Source organism: Galeopterus variegatus, unplaced genomic scaffold (assembly GCF_000696425.1).
Source record: "Galeopterus variegatus unplaced genomic scaffold, G_variegatus-3.0.2 Scaffold109, whole genome shotgun sequence".
NCBI lineage: Eukaryota > Metazoa > Chordata > Mammalia > Dermoptera > Cynocephalidae > Galeopterus > Galeopterus variegatus.
In genome coordinates, this window is record NW_007726220.1 from 966,792 (window position 1) to 984,845 (window position 18,054).

At 43.2% G+C, this 18,054-nt stretch overlaps 1 protein-coding gene across 2 annotated transcripts in view; it reads right to left on the bottom strand.

The window, feature by feature from the left end:
• Window positions 1-18,054, bottom strand: part of WASF2 (WAS protein family, member 2) — a 79,136-nt gene that overhangs the window by 2,481 nt on the left and 58,601 nt on the right. For both annotated transcript variants that reach the window (XM_008586361.1, XM_008586369.1), the window contains 7 exons: window positions 14,932-15,104; window positions 8,624-8,758; window positions 7,942-8,095; window positions 5,730-5,847; window positions 4,586-4,716; window positions 2,339-2,494; window positions 70-584 (listed from right to left, as the gene is read on the bottom strand). In XM_008586361.1, coding sequence (XP_008584583.1) covers window positions 70-584; window positions 2,339-2,494; window positions 4,586-4,716; window positions 5,730-5,847; window positions 7,942-8,095; window positions 8,624-8,758; window positions 14,932-15,061 — 1,339 coding nt within the window. In that variant the 5' untranslated portion in view covers window positions 15,062-15,104. The remainder of the gene's footprint in view (window positions 1-69; window positions 585-2,338; window positions 2,495-4,585; window positions 4,717-5,729; window positions 5,848-7,941; window positions 8,096-8,623; window positions 8,759-14,931; window positions 15,105-18,054) is intronic.

Consider the following 18,054-nt stretch of genomic DNA (forward strand, 5'->3'; position numbering starts at 1 on the left):
CCCAATCTGTGTTATCCCAGCTTCCAAAAGACAAGGCTCCATAGTCCCAGACCCACCGCTAGGATTTACCTTGACGGATGGCTGACAGCAGGTCACTACGGGCATCGCTCACAGCGGGCAGGGAAGACTTGGGCTTGGTGGCATCAGAAAGTGGTGGTGGTGGTGCGGCAGGCTGGCCATCCGCACCACTGAAAAGGAGAGGAGGGGGGCCTGGAGGCGGGGGAGGAGGGGGAGGGGGAGGTGCGCCTCCTGCTGGTTGGGACAAGGGAGGTGGTGGTAGAGTTGGGTAGTCAGCTGCTGGAGGGGGGGGAGGAGGGGGAGGGGCAGCAAAATCTGGGTGAGGTGGGAAAGATGGAGGTGAAGGTGGTGGAGGGGTCCCTGGAGACCCAAATCCTACAGGCGGTGGTGGAGGTGGGATGCCCAGCATCGGAGGCGGAGGTGGAGGAGCGGGTGGTGGAGCAAACCCAGGTTTGGGGCCTGGCGGAGAGCCCAGAGGAGGAGCTGGTGGTGGATGGCTTGGGCTGACCACACTGGGTCTTTTGGGTCCAGCCAAGCCAGATCCTCTTTGGTTGTCTGGTGGGTAGCTAAAAAGGCCGAAGAAAAAAGACCCACCATCACTCTCAGGATGCAAATACCCACCTATAGTTAGGCTTATCTATGAGCCCAAGTTCATCCTGGTTGACTATACCATTTCATTTAGGCTCAGAGAAAAACCTGGGAATGGTCAGAACAGTCCAACAATGAAATGAACAGCCTTACAAGGTAAATGAGCCTCTCAGCAGCAGAGGAATATAATTAGAAATTGAGGAAACTACCTGAAAGAGGTGGAGTTGGGGTTCCTCTATCAGGAAGGGCTGGCTGAGACATCTCTCAGTTCCTCTCTAGCCTTTCAGCTCTCCAGGAGAAGGCACCCTTCTGAACCCTCCCCTAAGAAGCCTTTCAGTGGCCCACAGTGGGTGTCAGTCCTAAAAATTCAAACACCACCCACCCACTGTGCAATGTTTCTCAGGCTATTAATGTTCACCAAATCTGGTGAGGGCAGGAAAGCCAAGCCAAGCTGATCAAACCGGAGCAGGATATAGATTTAGGTGAATGCATCTTCAGTGCTCATGTGGGAAAAACTTGATAAAGAATGAGTCTCAATCTAAGGATCTGCAGAAATGGGAAATGAGTGTGCCACCAGACTCTTGATCAAGGTTTGAAAGAGGATTAAGGCTACACCTCTCCAAGGATCAGATTTGCTTGGCTGCAGCTGCAAGGTCTCAGGCCATGTGTGAGGCTAAAGGTTTTCTTTTTCCACCTTTGTATCTGCCCTGCACTAATAGCTACTCTTTAGAAAAGCATCCATCTTGGAATTTTCCACAGACTTCTAAGCCTTAGCTGTACATGACAGGGCAATCAGCAAAAAGTGATCTATCTGGGAGGCAGAAGGAGATTCGGGATTAGTGGTTTCAAGGGCCAAAAAGAATGAGGGGATGTGGGGAGGAAAACACCACTTCAGGTCTCCATCTGAGGGGTCCTCAACATTTTCAATCTCTAATTAAACAGTGTACAAGGGGGAAAAAATGCACCTTCCAAAGCTCTCATTTGTCAGGCATCGGAAAGGAAAAAAGTAACTGAGAAAACTGTAACGTGAACATCCTCAGACTTTTCTTCAGCCATTACTGGCTAACTCTTCCTCTGTACACCTCTGCCAGGGACAATGACAAATATCAAAATGGACAGATGCTAAATTTTATCACCCCTTTCCCTTGGTTTCATTCTTTCTAGAGATGTATCTAGCAGTGAAATGAACCAGAAGCAACAGGAGAGAAAGGTGACTATCTGCTAGGTTCCTAGGTAACTGAACAAGGTGTCTGCTAAAACTATTTCATAGACAGCAGACTGTACCACTTTATCCCATGCTGAGTTAGAGCTAAGTTAAAAAACAAGAGAGAAGTTGGTGACTTCTGTCTGTTCAGGTATAGGCAGAATAGCAAGTAGTTAAGAACACAGGCTCTGGAGTCTGAGTGACCAATCACTGCTCTGCCCCTTACTGTCTGTGTGACCTTAGGTAAGGTCATTGACTCCTCTGTGCCTCACAGTTTACTCATCTGTAACATGGGGATAATAACAATGCCTATCTCAAGAGGACTCCTTTGGGGATCAAGTAACATATACAGTATTTAGCATAATGCCTGCCTGGCACCTTACAAACACAAGATAAATGTTCATTATTTCTCTAATCTAGACAGATTTGCCTGAAGTTATTTTAGTGGTCCTGGACTAGATTTTGAACTCTTATTTTGTTCTTGAGTATTTCTCCCCCAAAATGGATGGAAGAGGTACCATCATTTACCTGAATTCCGCTGGTGGGGGAGGTAAGTTGTCCTCAGAGAAGGAAGGTGAAGGTGAAGAAGTTGAGTCTGACTGTGGTGGGGGGGGATAGCTGCTTGCATCCACATTTTCAACAGAGCCAATGCTGCCATTCTGGTATACCAAGGTGGGTGGATACCTGACAACGAGCCCAATGCCAAAAACTGTTATTTGAAGAGCTCAAGTAAAACTCTCTTCTCTTCTTAAAAGATACTACAAAAATGCATTCGATACAAAAGCTATTAGGGAGAAATAAAAGAAGGATATTCCTCATATATTTTCTGTTATAATGAAATTTTATTTTAGGACTAAATATTCTGTTGTTAAATATCTCCCAGATATTTCTGCTGGACTGTCTATAGTAATGGGATTCAACCCAGATTATCAAAACCACACTGTTCCTTTCCCTGTGTTGGCCCTGTCAAACCCAGCAGTTCTTTTAAATTCTCCCAAATGTTAGGTGCAGTTATACCTAAATCCCAAGTCTGTCTTGTGGCAAAGGGCGAGGCCAAGCCCTACAGGCTAGGGAGCTGCAAACACGTGACTGGCACACAGCCTGATTTTGAGGTCAGCAAGCCTCTGCAGTGCTCAAAGGCCAAGGAAGCATTTGATTGCAAAATCAAGCCAAGGATGAATGTAGGTTGCTGTGTGGTTGTAAACGTGGTCTCTCTGCCAGGTCTCTTATCAAACAAAATGAGCTACGGATTAAAACAGGGTGGCTAGGGCTTGCCTCATGAAAACCTGCCCCTCAGAGTTCTGGGCCTTGGGTGAATTTGCTCTGGGTGAACCAAAAAAAAACAAGCACAAACACACCAAGCAACAAGCCTCCCAACAAGCACAAATACACCAAATTTTGCTTCCACTAGAAAAATTTGGCCTGCTCTGCTCCACTTGCCCCTTCTTTCCACCATTGTTGGGTTCTAAAGAACTCATCTAAAACAGACCCCAGGGAGAAGAGAGTTGGAGGGAACTGACTGAACCAACTGAAGCTCTGATGTGGAAAATCCCCAGGGCCTGGAGCCCTGTAAGCTTGGCACATCTCCTTATAGGTTCACCAACAAGCATGTCCAGATAGACTAGCCATGCAGCCCAACTCCGAACCTTCTGGACAACAGGAAAATGGGAGGCAAACTCCTTATCTTCACCAGCCCCATTCCACACACACACAAAAGACAAACATATTAGTTGTCCTTCTGAACATGCAAGTTTCTGGCCTTAGAGCCACTGAACCTATGAAAAGAGCCTGTCTGAACAGGACAGGACCATGGAACAAAATGGCCCCATTTCCTGGGAGGTGAAGGTAATGAGGTGTCCTCATGGCTGATTTCTCTGTACAGAGAGCTTCATTTTCCTCTCACACCATCTTCATCACTCTTTAAAACAAATCTCTTAATCCAGGAAGAACAAGTGTCAGAAGTGTCAAGGTTTTTAAAAGTCAAGATTTTCATGGTAGAGTTATTCCTAAAAGCAAGAACAACTCAACTCTTTCCTTTTATCATTCCTAGACACCCAGCAAGGGCTGGCATGGTTCTCTGACAGCCAGGATGCAATGTATTTAGAGGAAAAACCAGGGCAACATTCATGCCAAGCAGTCATAGTGACTTGGCTTTGAATGTCACACAGGTCGGACACCAGGATAAGCATCAAATCAAGCTCTAAAACCATTTTTTTTCCTGTTAAACCTCCTGTGTGATTTGGTATTGGGAAACGGGGTCAGAGTGACATCTCCTCTTTCTCCACAGAGATATATCGCCTCAACACTGGCCAAGCAACCTTTCCCACACTGTCTCTGAGGTCTGCATTCAGTCCCTTGGCCAGCCTCTCTTCTAAGACCGACAAAGGCTGAATGCAAAGTTGTTTTGATGATGTGCACAGTTTCTCTGCCTTGCCCTCCCTGCTCCTAAGGCCACTTTTTTTCCCTTTCCAGTCTTTCCTCTGAGGCCCTTAGACCTAGTGGTGTCTGGCAGAGTAAGGGCAATAGAAGCCATGGGCTTTCTTTTCCAGACCACTCCAGTCACCTAATTTAAATTGCTTAGCCTCTTGATTTATTTAGCAAATTTTAATCACCAGATGGATGCACTTTAAAGTAGATGATTAATAGTGGTATTGATCTAAGCCACACAGCCAGACTTCAGGGGTTGTAAAAGGTGTCACACTGTTGTCAGACTGTTGTCCCCAGGTCCCCAGCTCCTTCATAGAATGCTACCGATAATACAAAAGCAGCACTTACCCAGAAGGCCCCAGCTTTTCTTTGGACTCCACAAATTCTTGTCCCATCTTCATTTTCTCCCACTCTTCCTTACGCGTCTTGATTTTACGTGGATTTACATTCCCTCGATTTGGATTATCTTTCTTCTCTTTCTATAATGAAAAGAAATAGAAAAGCCTTTGTAAACATTTTCCAAAGTTCTTCATTAAAATCTTACCCATCTTCATGTATGCACATCAAAGAGATGGTTTGCCTAGACAACATATAACTACAGAATTAATAGAATTATGGGTTTGGAGTGTCCTAGAGGCCACCTAATCCAAACCACCTCCCAGGTGAAACATTTTTTCAATCCTACACTCAAATACCTCTTTGGGTATTTGGAATGGGAAACTCACTACCTCTTTGGGTAACTCATTCATGTTTTTGAACAGCTCTAATTGTTATAAAGTTAGTAAACAGCTACTTGTTATTTGCTCTGCCACAAAGGTCAGTAAAGAGAGGTGAGAAGTAATAACAGCTGCAGATATCTGGGACAGATATAAGGAAATAGCTAAAAACAAAACAAAACAAAACAAAAACCAGTGAAGAATTTTTCAGCCCATATAGCTGTTCTAGCCCCTGGTGTTCTCTTGGGCTTCCCAAGAGCCATACTAATGGGATTATAAGGTTGCAACCTGTAGGTCACATACATACCACCAGGAGTCTAAGGGGAGAGGAGTATCCCCCCAACTAGCCCCACCTAACCAGTAGTGAAGGTGTTAAACTACTTCTGTTGCAAATCAAACATTGCAGAACCTTGAGCTGATCTCTGAGAAATGAGCTGCAAAACTGGCAGGGAAGGGACTAGCCTACCTTGAGTGCCCAGCAGAGTCGGTGCAAATTGCGAGAGAAATAAACGGTGAACAGAAAAGTCAATTTCTAAAACTCAGCCTGAATATACTCAATTGTTAATAGCGCTGGGTGGAACAAACACATTTTTGGTGTGATTTATACTTTCATCTTGGTTGTGCTTGGTGTGGACACATTTTTTTAAGAGTTTCACCTGGCATCCAAGCAAGCAGCCACTCAGAATGATCACTTCACATGAGACTGGCTTCTTTTTTATCCCCCCATCCACAATCATGTCTACTGATGTGTAGAACAGAGGCCCCTTTCCCCTCACCCTATGCTTTCTCTTCTCTTTCATGATATCCTTGGTGTCCTGCAGCATCTTCTCCTTCCAAAGATCAAAGAAGTATGAAGGGTCTGTGTAGAATTTGAGTGCCTCTTTTCCATCGTCCCTGAGACAGAAATGAAGACAAGTTCTGTCAGAAGACAGATGAGCTCCCCACCAAATCCAATATTCCAAACACCTACCAGTTAGCAGTTTTTACACCAAGGAATCAAGAAGTCATTCAAATCGATTGCACATTTCTTCTCCCATACTAGCGTTTCAATGCTCCTGAATGGCACCTCTCTACTTATCTGGCTCTTAAAGAATGTTAGCTTTACCTTTAATTCCTAGTAGAGGAATTTGCATGGTCAGGGCAAGAAAAGACTATAGCAGCACAGATTTTGATTATTTCTAATGATCTAAATGGCCACAGCATCTATCTCCCTGAGGATATACAGATATCCTGGCACATCAGAGATTTCTGCCACTGGTTCCCCTTTCCCCACCAATTCCCCAGGACACTCTAGAAAGCATTAGTGGCTTTCCACCCACCTGAAAACTGTGCACACAGCTGTTATTCCTCTGTACCACAGTACTTTACCTTCTTGCTCCCTTCTAGAATAGCTCAGAATCCCTCCCCCACCACAAGGGGGCCCCAGTGAGAACAGATGGTCAGCTGCAGCGGCTATGACAGTAGTACAGAGTGAGCTACTGAGTGTCAACGGAAGGGCCATCTGCCAGATTCAATGATCCTGATTGGAATCCTGCACTTTGGCATGGCTAAGCCCCCCTCACTGTCCAGAAAGCGTGTGCTTAGGGGTAAACATTTATTTTAACATTATTCTGAACTAAAAAGAATTGGAAAGGCAATTCTGTTCCTTGCCATCCAATCCTATCACAACACACAAAAACCATTTCCCAATCAAACATTAATAATTTTTATATTAAGTCTTGTTCTGAGTTAGATACACCACTGCTCATTTCTGTTAAGCCAAGTCCACATAATTGATGGGAGATGCTAATTCTGGTACTGCATGTTAAAAAGGGAAATACCGTTAACTGAAAAATAAAATTCTCTTAATATCATTTGTTTATCCTGTCCTACCACACAAACCCTATATCATACTCCCTACAATACTATCAGGTGTGTGATCCCTTCCTGTCCCATAGGTCCTTTGCCCAAATCCAACTAGATTAAATGATGGGGACCATAGAGTCAAATCTCTGACCTGCTATGCTACCTAGTCCCTTTGAAAGCCAATGAGAAAATACAATTTCACACAGTAATGATAAAGGATAGATGCCATGTACTTTCTCTATATCCTTGTGAGAAGCTACCAGGTTTCTACTTCGGGCTCCCTGAATCAGGATGGTGTCCTTGAATTTCACCGGTGTATAAACACACACACACACACACACACACACACACATTCTACTTTGTAGTGTACCCATGTCTGATAGAAGACATCTGCCTCCAATATCTGTACTTACTTTTTACCTGTTCCCAAGATATTTATGGATGCAAGTAAAATAACTATACACTCTCTGCCTCTGTTCAGTGTTTTTTTGCAGGATGACAACTCTATTGAACCACTAGGGGGGATGGGCTTTAAGTTGTCTATAACATTACCTTCTTTTTCAAGTCTAACCACACCAGGGTATGTCCTTTCAGACGAAAATGTAAAAAGGATATTCAAAACAAAGTGAGTGACACTCATTTGGAAGAATGCCAGTTACTCCTTAAGCTTTGGAAGCACCCCTCCAGGCCCAGAGCAGCCAGTCCACAAGCCTGGCCCCAATGACACGCCCAAACATCTGGTAATATAGTGATTTCCAAGTAAGTGGGAGCCTTGCTAGAATGTTACCCCTGAGATCCATGCTATAGGACTGCCTTGTAACAAAGTCCTTTGGTTCTATAATAACTAAATTCCTTGGATGGAATCCAAGATGGACCTGGCTTACACCAAATTAAACTCCGCAGCATGCAATGTTATAGCAAACTTTCAATTTATACTATATTCACTATGAATTTCAGAAATCAAACAATAATAAGTGCCAACTGTTTACAGGGAACTCTTCAGCTTCTGCTGCCACAAGCAACTTCAGGGTAGGTAGTAAGCTTTTTGATGCATTCCTCCAATGTAAACAACATCTTTAGATAAAAAGACAATCTAGTGTTGTTAACCATAGACTGAAAAAGGGAGGGGCTAGCCACTCTTACCTGTAAGGGGTAAGAATGTTGAGGGGTGGGGGAGTATCACAGGTATTGTATGTTTCCAAGACAGGCACTGGCAGAGAGTTTCTGTCAAAAAGCTTCTGGTCCTGAATGGTAGAGCTTCTGAAAGCCTTTCGGGTGTTGATTCCTTGTAGTGACACTGAGAGAAGATGGAAGGCGTTAGAAAATGGACGGCAGGCTATTTGAGCAAACACTGAGTCACACCAGCCGGAGAGGCCTCAGCTGCTGCATTTCTTGGCTGCGGCTGTCTGCAGCAAGGTTTTTTTTTTTTTCCCTCCCCCTCTGGGGAAGCCCCACAAGGCTGTCAGCAGCCCAGCCATTTCATGACTGAACAAAATGAGGCAACACAAAGGTTTACTATGTAGCCAGATCTAGCAGGCCTCTCCTTAGGAGGAATGAATTGTCCAAGTACTTTTATGGTAGCAAAATATGATTGAGGGAGGGGGAAGTTGAGAACCAGAGAATTGGGGGAATGGGAGAAATGGAGTGTGTGGGGGTGTGGTAGAGCTAAAAATGTTTCTTTACACCACCCAGGCTTGTGTCATTTCAAAGCAGAACTCCATAGGTCTCTGTGATTTCTCCCCTCAACTATTTTATAAATCAGGGGGAAAAAAATTATAAGAAACTGCTCACCAGAGCCTGCAAATGCTGAGCTCAGCTTCCTTACCTTCTTCTTCCTTGGGATCCAGCTGAGTGACTTTAACTTGTAGTCGGTCGACCCTCTCGGCAAGGGAGCTTATCCGAGAGGCAAAGGTATTTGCCTGAGTAAAGAGCTCTCCAAAAATGTCCTCTGCATATTTACCTGGAAAAAAGCAAAGAAACCAAGTCGCTAGTGCATAGAAGTGATATAAGTGGTTAGAAAAACTGGCTACTAAATATTGTATTTACCATCCCCTTCCCCCCACCCCCCAAACACACACACACATACAAACCCTAAGATGGTTTGGGCTATATGCAGATCCTTGCTCTCAGAAGTAGAGACATATCCTCTGTAGCTTGGGTAGTCTGCATATGTTCTGTAACTAATAGAGCCTTCTTGGCAAACTCTGAACAGACATGAAACTGAAAACAGGCTGAATAAAATTGAAAGATGTAATGCAAAAAAATTAATTCTAGAAGACTGGACAATATGTCTATGCATTTGCCTACTGCCCTTAGCCCCTTGCTCTTCTATAAAAGCACCTTGTAAAATGGTTCTGGTAAACAGATTGGGAGTTAAGAGGACCTTCTAGGTGTCTACAATGAACATGAAAAATAAAAATTACTTCCTAATGAAGCCTCAAAAGTATATTGAACAACCATGATGAGTTGTGGTATCATCCAGGTGCCTTGATCTTATCAACAACTCACAGCAGAAATGCATAACTTCTTCTAAGGGGTAAAAAGGTTACTTTATGTTTTATAACGTACAACTTTCAAAGTCTTTGCTCTAGGTTACAATCCTTCAAATCTGTTTCAGGGAACAAGTGAAAAGCTAAAACTTTCAAGCCCTCCCTGAAAAACAACATACCAGTGGTCTCTTTCCACAATGTCTTGTTTTTTAGAAAAAGAAAAGAGTGCTGTACTTTCATCCTGGAATGCAAGGAGAATTTGCAGCCAAAGAAACATTAACAGCAATTTGACACTACCTCTATATTGTCATTCCAAGCCACAGGGCACATTCTTACTACGAATGAAAAGTGGTGCATGTGAATAAATACACCATCTGAGTTTCTTACTTGCAAGGTGAAGGCAAGCATAAGCTACTGTGCCCAACCAAAAGATAATTTGAGATTTATTTAAAGTAGGTTTTAATTTTTAGCTTCAAAAACTACATTTATGCTTAGTCCATATTTGAGGGGGAAAAATTAGTCTAAAAGGCCAGAAACACACCTTCAGGGTGAACTGTAGCTCACCTTCTCAGTATAACCTGTAGAGTACAATAAGACCAATCAACTACACATTTTGAATTGCTGGTAAATTTAAGTCAATAAAGAGTTTCTAATCAAGGAAGGTGCAAGCCCTTGCATACTGATCGGTTTTGTGATCTAAATAACTATGGGAAGCTCCTGAGCCCTAAAGGATCCAAATTGACTAATGAGCTGCATTTCTACTCTACAGGATGAGGATCCTATTTTGATCCCTGTTTGTAATATGGCTAAGTTCCTATAAAAACTATACTTTACTATGCTCGTCCAGGTAATAGAAAATTGTGTTTGGAAGGCTAAAGCAGAGAAATATGCAACAGTACATATGGAAAATAAACCAGGCTCAAAAATATCTGTTAACCATCTAGGCGTTCTGGAGGAAAAGAAAACCCCAAATCAACTTACCCTTAAGTCACCAAGAGAGTACTCAGGATTTCCTGCTCCTTAGTGAAGAGGGCAGTGATAGTAGGAGTAGTGGCTTAGTGTGGCACAGTGGTTTTCAAGATAAAATCTTACAAAGAACCCCAACATCTAAAATTGGTAACATTGAGATCTCTATGTTAAGAGGAAGTGAGGTGGTATGAAGGCTTCCCCCCATCATATCACCTCAGGCCTAAGGCCTATTCAGAACTATAATATGAGATACAGAAGGAACAGTGGACTTCAAATCAGAAAATCCAAATTAAGTCTCAGCTCTTTCTATTTCTACTTGTGTACTCTCAGCAAGTCACAATCTCTCGGCCTTAGTTTCCTCATCTGTAAAATGGGGATAACTATATATAACTTATCAAATTTTATAAGGATTAAATGAGCTAAAAATTTAAGCTGTTACAATGAGTTTCTTCCTTATATTGCTCAATTACAATAGATGACTTCTAAGAGTGTGAATCTCCTAAATTTTAAGCTTAAAGGAATTTTAAATATAATTTCTTTTTTTTTTCCTTTTTGTCTTTTTTCGTGACCGGTAACGGGATTGCAACCCTCGGTGTCGCGCCTGTACCGCGACCGGCAACGGGATCGCAACCCTCGGTGTCGCGCCCACACCGCGCTCAACCAGTGAGCGGACCAGTCTCTATATGGGATCCGAACCCTTGGCGGGAGCGCCACCGCGCTCCCAAGCGCCGCACTCTACCGAGTGCGCCACTGGGCCAGCCCTTAAATATAATTTCAATTGGTAATTTGATAGTCCCTATTCTTCAAATGCTAAAAATTACTCCAACCTCTGAAAGCAGAAATACGACACTTAAATAGGAGAAATTCAAAGTGCCTTTTTCAAAGTTAAATTTCATTCATTTCATTCATAATACCAAGACAGACCCAATACCCATCAGGACATTCATAACAGATACCGCATTTTGCAAAATATTCTAGAAGCAGTTTTCAATTTTTTTTTCCTTTGCAGAACTTTTCAAATGAAATGTTATGTGGAAGTAGAACAGGTAAAACTGATTTTTAAAACTGTGAGGCTGCTCTAGTTGAAGTCTGAGTGGGAGTCTTGGAACTCCTCAATGGCATGTGCAACACACCCCCACTCCCACTGCAGTCAGTTAGAAAACCCAATATCATAACACGATTTCCTAATAACCCAAGTGGGGGTTCCATACTCCTGATCAAAAATGCCAGCTGATTTGCTGTGCCTATATCTCCTAAGATATTGCAACCTAATACGTGAAATGTTAATCTTACTGTACTGAGGGAGAACAAGAATTCTGGATATGCTATCATGGAGTGATCCATGGTTGTGGAATTTTTAGTTTTATGCTTTATCAGTTTCATAATCTGACTTTCACTACCAGACTGAGCAGTTCTGGCTAGAGTACAATGCACATCAGGCCAAGGTCATAAGCCTAAAGCACATATGAGCCCATCCCCACATCCTCTGCTAGATGAAATCCTAGTTATCTTTTCAGGCCTGGTTCAAATGCAAACTTTTCTATGAAGCCTTCCTTGAACCTCCCTATCCCTACCTGCACCCCCACTCCCCACAGAAAACATTCCTTCCTCCCACATATTCTCTGTGCACCAATAGCATGGAATGGTAGAGAACATACAGGCATAAATTATTCAACAAACATTTCTTTTTTTTTTTTTTTTTTTGTCCTTCTTTTGAGACTGGCCACACCGCGCTCAGCCAGTGAGCGCTGTGAGTGCACCGGTCATCCCTATATAGGATCCGAACCCGCGGTGGGAGCGCCGCTGCGCTCCCAGCGCCGCACCCTCCCGAGTGCGCCACGGGCTCGGCCCACCACATGACTTCTGAACTTTTAATTTAGTATAAGAGACATAGATTATTTGTAACATAATGTGATAGGTAATAATACAGGCATGTACTGGGAGCTCAGAGGAGCACTTAGCCCAATTTAGAGGAGGAGATCCCTAAGCTGAGCCTTAAAAGATCAGCTACTGGAGACCAGGCAGACAAGAATGGCAAGGGCTGCCAGCCAGCGGGGACAGCAAGAGCACTGCATGAAAGTATGAAAGAGCATGGTCTGTCTCAGTAGTAGTCAATAATTCATTTTCTCCTCCTTTCTTTTTTCACTTTTTCATTTTAGAAGACTCAAACATTTGTTAAATTACAAAAGTTAATACAGACTTAACTTTATTTATTTATTTATTTATTTATTTATTTTTCTAAAAAGATGACCAGTAAGGGGATCTTAACCCTTGACTTGGTGTTGTCAGCACCACACTCACCCAGTGAGCAAACCGGCCATCCCTATATGGGATCCGAACCCGTGGCCTTGGTGTTATCAGCACCACACTCTCCGAAGTGAGCCACAAGCCGACTTGTCAGCACCACACTCACCCAGTGAGCAAACCGGCCATCCCTATATGGGATCCGAACCCGTGGCCTTGGTGTTATCAGCACCACACTCTCCGAAGTGAGCCACAAGCCGACCTCAGACTTAACTTTAAAAAATTCAGAATTATAAAAGTAAGATTTGTGTTTCAGGCAGATCACTTTGGCAGGGCTATAGGGAATAGATCTAAGGGGGCTGGATTAGAGAAAGGAGGCCAGACTGAGGTTTGGGTAATAAGGTGAAAGACAACGAAAGTGTGAACCAGGGCAATGTTGGCAGAGAGAGTAAGGGACAGAGCTGAGATTCTTAGGAAGTCTGACTTTAAATATTGACTTTGCCTCTTACTAGCTGTGTCTCTTTTGGCAAGTTACCTTACTTTTCTGAGCCTTCAATTTCTTGCCCTGGAAAATGGGAATACCACCACCCTACCCTAATAGGATTATTGAAAAGATTAAATGAGATAATCTATGTCAAGATCCCATCAAAACCTGGCATAAAGTAGGCAATCAATAAACATTAGTACCCTCTCACCCTTTCCCCATTCTCCCCTTAAGAATTATTTATTTCTGACTCCCCTGGTAGATTACAAGCTCCTGGAAGGCAAAGACCACTTCTTATTATCACTGCATCCCCTCAGCATCCAGTACATAAAATATGTTCATTACATGTTTCTTGGATGAATAAAGAGTCAGTTAGCTCCACAACATGAGGAAATATTGTTTCCTTAGGCACAAGCCAACCCTGGCCCTCAGATGCCTTCCTCAAGATAGGAGTGGTCTGATCACACTGAGAGTAAGCAATGGCATCCACCAACGCTAACCTGGAAAAGCACCTGAGAGAGAGCATAACTCCAGCCAAGTGGGAATAAGAAGTATCATTAGCTAGACATTCTTTGTCCTATGAAGAAGGAACCAGTGTGTGATTGACTTCCACCCATTTGGCCTTCTCAGAGTGACAGAAGCAGAAATGATGCTTTTAAGATGCAGCAAGGCTCTCTGCAGCTTCATGTGCTTCCTCGTCAGCTGCACTGCTGTTGCGCTACTGTCAACGTCCTTTTGTATAGGACAGGCACTGGCAGGATTTCATTTCTTCGTGATACCCATCCAGGTTTTTCTAAGCCCTGGATCAACGGAGACAGTCCCTGAGCTAGGTGAAGACTTAGGAATCTCACACTCCATACATCATCTGGTCACAGAGCTCTGTCTCCTCAGACACCTATTTTAAAGGCAGGGCCTATTACTATCTGGGGGAATGCAGGCTTTCTTGATATTCCACTGCCTTCGATAAAGGCAGTGATGCGATAGGAGGGGTATCTGAAATAATTCACACCGAGATGCCTTTGCTAAGGAAGATCACTAAAACGGCATCTTGATGGAGGTTTTTATGGGAGCTGGAGTGGCACTAGACAAATGCAGAGCCAATCCAAGCATCTGCCCTTCCCATACCTCGGCTTCAGGCAAAGTCAGCTTGATTCAGAATGAAATCTAAGCCACATGCATGTACCCCACCCAAAGCAGTCTCATTCATTCTTGCCAACTAAAAAAAAAATTACAGATGAGCTGGCTTTCCCTCTACTCCAAAACATACTGGGCTAACCCCCATCCTCCTCCTAGAGAAGAATGGCTCCAGCTACTATTTGTGCCACTGTGTGTTCATGAAGCTTGCAAAACTCTCAATACCCCAGAGACTGCAGAAGTAATTTGTACCCTGAACTTGGACCTAGGGGCTTGCAGCACAATTAAATGTGTACCAGTGTGGACAAGTCAGCCAGAATCTCTCTGAGTGCATGTTTGATTTATTCCTCTTTGGGAAGAAAAGAGGGGTGTTGGGTAGATAAAGACTATTGGCACATTTGAGGCTTCAACAAAGTCAGGCTACATCGAACAGCTCGTGTAATTACAGGCACATTCCCCGACCCAAGATACTGCTCTGTGAACCTCCCACTTTACACACAGAGAATTCTGCTCTGTCATTCCATCTGCAGTTTTTGCTGCAGCCCTTCCTGCCACCCTTCCCACAGATTTCTTTTGAAGCAGGTGGAGGGGGAGGTGGAGGGAACCTAGAGGGTGGCGGTAGATGATGAAAGGGTTGAGGGGAAGAATCTGTACCAAAAAGGAGCCTCTCTTTGGGGAGGGGAGAAGGACACATTTTCGCATTACCTAGGGAAGGCAGATGGGGGAGAAATAGGAACACGGAGGAGAAGGAAACTAAATAAAGAGCACCAACGACCCCTGAGGGCAAAGCACAGGCTTCTCCACGGCACTCACTCAGGCTGCCCAGCTGTCGGATGACATTTGCCAGGGTGATGTTGGTCATGCATTCCAGCTCGCTTCTAACGCTAGGCAACGTCTGACGGCACAGGTGCCTTGGCTCGATGTTCCTCGTTACTAACGGCATGGTGGACCTGCTTCAGGCAATGTTCTGAATGATGAAAAACAACCTAAAAAAGAAATAACAGGAAAGTATTACTCAACCACAAATTCCAGGCACAGTAGGGCTGTGTGAGTCTTTTTTTTTTTTTTTTTTCTGGTGTTGCTTTGATCTAAAACAGCTTTAAAAAATCTTCACTCCCCCTACCTTTTTTTTCTTTTTTAAAGCCCTCCCCGCTTTAAGGTTTGCTCTTAGGAGACTTGCTATATATGTTTAAAAATTCTCAACTGGTGACTGCTGTCTAAGGTACACAGAGAGCATAAAAACCTTAAAGTGACAACTACTGCTCCAACCACCAAGAGTCCCCAGAGGCAAGGAGGCACAGTCAGAAAACAGCCCACTCAGCAGGCATTGGATGGTATAGATTCTATCCTTGGGGTGTCCATAACCAGGATAGATCAGATTCTAGGCCACCAATGATAAGGATCAAAAAAGAGCTTCTGTCATCTGATAATCTCCACAATGAAATCAAGCTGCCAATAGTGATTCCAATGATATACATCAAGACTTTACTTCTTCAGTTCTTCCTTGACAGATAACTGTTAATGTACAACTAAATACTAGCTGCTAGTGTCTACTAACACTACTAAAGTTTAGCCTGTAAATTGACAGAAAGACTATCAAGGACAATTTTATGTTCAATATGTCAAACATGATGCTGAGAAAACTGTGCTATAAGATTGCCTGGTTCTTTCTCTTCTACTCAACAGCTCCCTTTCTCTCCCCTATCCATTTCAAATACACCTGGGCCAAAAGGCTCTACAGACAGCAGGAAGTGTCTGGAGCAGATCCGGAAACCTTCTAGTTACTGTCCTTATCTGGGTGGCTGAGCCCCTTTCCCTAGGAAATCCCCCAGCACTTCAGGTTCATGCTGAGCTATTATTTTAGATTACCAAATTCCTAGCTTTACAAGGATATGAGGATGTTTTAATCTCAACTAAATGGATATGATAGTCAAGGCACTGGGCTGGTCCTCTTTGCATGTCTTGTGAAACTGAAGAAATCTACAAAGGCCTAATGGTTTTCATGCCAGGGAAAATGGCAAGTTCATTTCAAATGAAAAGATAAAGCAAACAGATTAACGTGTCCAAGTCCCCAATATTATAAACTCCTTTATAAGAAAAAAAAAAAAGGCAAAACAGAGGTTTACTTATATCAAATCTTAAAACACCAGCTCATCACCAAAAAAGTTGACTGTGAATACAAGATGCTTAAACCAAGCTAATCATCATCGATCCTAAAGGCGAACTGACATATTGTCTGACCAAAAGAAAAAAAAGCCTTTCAGGCTCAAAACGGGAGTAGAACCTTTTGGAACAGACTGCTCCTTGTTATGGACATTCTGATCTGCTACAAGTAAAAATAAAACAGGAAGCCAGCAGCATGGGGAACAAGATTTCCTGTCACCAACAGCAACAGCCCAAGAACCAAGAGAATCAGCTGTTTGCTTATAACTTTGAACATCCCTTTAATAGTCACTGTGTGGCAGCTGTGCCTATCTTTGGGGTGCAGAGGTGTTTCCTGAATACTTGTCTACTGTCTAAGGAAATGATTTCCATTCCGTTCCTATGCTGTTTCCCCTTTGACTCAACAGTTTTACCCCAAACTCTGGACTTTCCAGTTCAACTCTTTCCCCCTTTTATTTAATGTAAAGGGTATCAGGTACTAAGATGCAAACTTTAGTAACACATGGTAAAAACAGAGTTTAGAAGGAAAGGAAGTATGAGGTTACAAATAAAAGAACCTTGCAGGGCTCTGTACACCATCCTCTGGATGTCCTTAGATTCCAAATTTTAAACTTTCTGGAAGAACCGCAAATTCAGGGTATAGCCAGGAATGATTGAAAACAGCCACTGTGGCTCCCTACATTAGTAATCATTTGAATACTTGTTCCAGCTTCTCACTGGAACTGAAAGAGCTAGACCACCTTGAAATTCTGTGTTGAATGTGACCACTGACAGGGCACTCCAGACTTTCCCTCTGGGCACCTAATGGAAATTGGATTCCAGATGGCTAGGTAAATGTCAGATTGGGGGTGGAAGGGTGGAGCAAATTCTAACACCTTGGTACTTTAGCATTTCTGCTTTCCCAAGTGCCTTGGGTAAGCAGACACAAATGGAGTTAACTCTGTGTTGTCTGGGTGGGGTTTGCCTGGAACCAAGTCTTCAATAGCAAAATGGCTTCCTCTTGCCAAAAAGCCAGCTCCCATCACCAACTGGGGAGTACTCAAGAAGTGACAATATGCCATCTTTCAAGGTAAAATAATTAGAAAAACCTCTCCGCTATTTTTTAAAAAGCCATTTGTTTCAAAGCCATCAAAGTGAGACACGTTTCCTGTTGTATGGAATTACCTGCACCATTCCTCATTTTTCTTTTGGATAATCAAGAGTTGGTTGTCTCTACACAATAAGTATGAAATCATGCGTGATCTGAACCACAACAGTAACTTGACCAAGAAAAAAGAACCCTACATTCTGGTGAAGATAAACTAAGAAATGGGCAAAAAGACTTCCAGACTCTTAACTCTCCCAATTTAGCTGCAAGTTGTAGAAAATGCATGGGCTTTGGAATTGAGACATACTTGGGTTAGCACCCCAATTCTGACACCTTATGTATGATCTTGGGCAATTTTCCTAGAGGCATTAAATAATGTAACATATATAAAATGCCCTCTATAGGGCTAAAAAAGGGGATAGTTATTTGTAGTTCCATGGACTGTAGGCAAATCTTCCTGTAGAATCAATTTTACTCATTGATAAATATTTTAAAACACTTTTAACCATGGACATATTATGTAATAGAACGGAATATTCACATAAAAAATTTAAAGATAGGGCCGGCCCGGTGGCGCACTGCTACAGTGCGCCGCTTGGGAGCGCGGTGGCAGTCCCACCGAGGGTTCAGATCCCATGTGGAGACCGGTTCCCGCTCACTGGCTGAGCGCGGTGCGGGCGCAACAC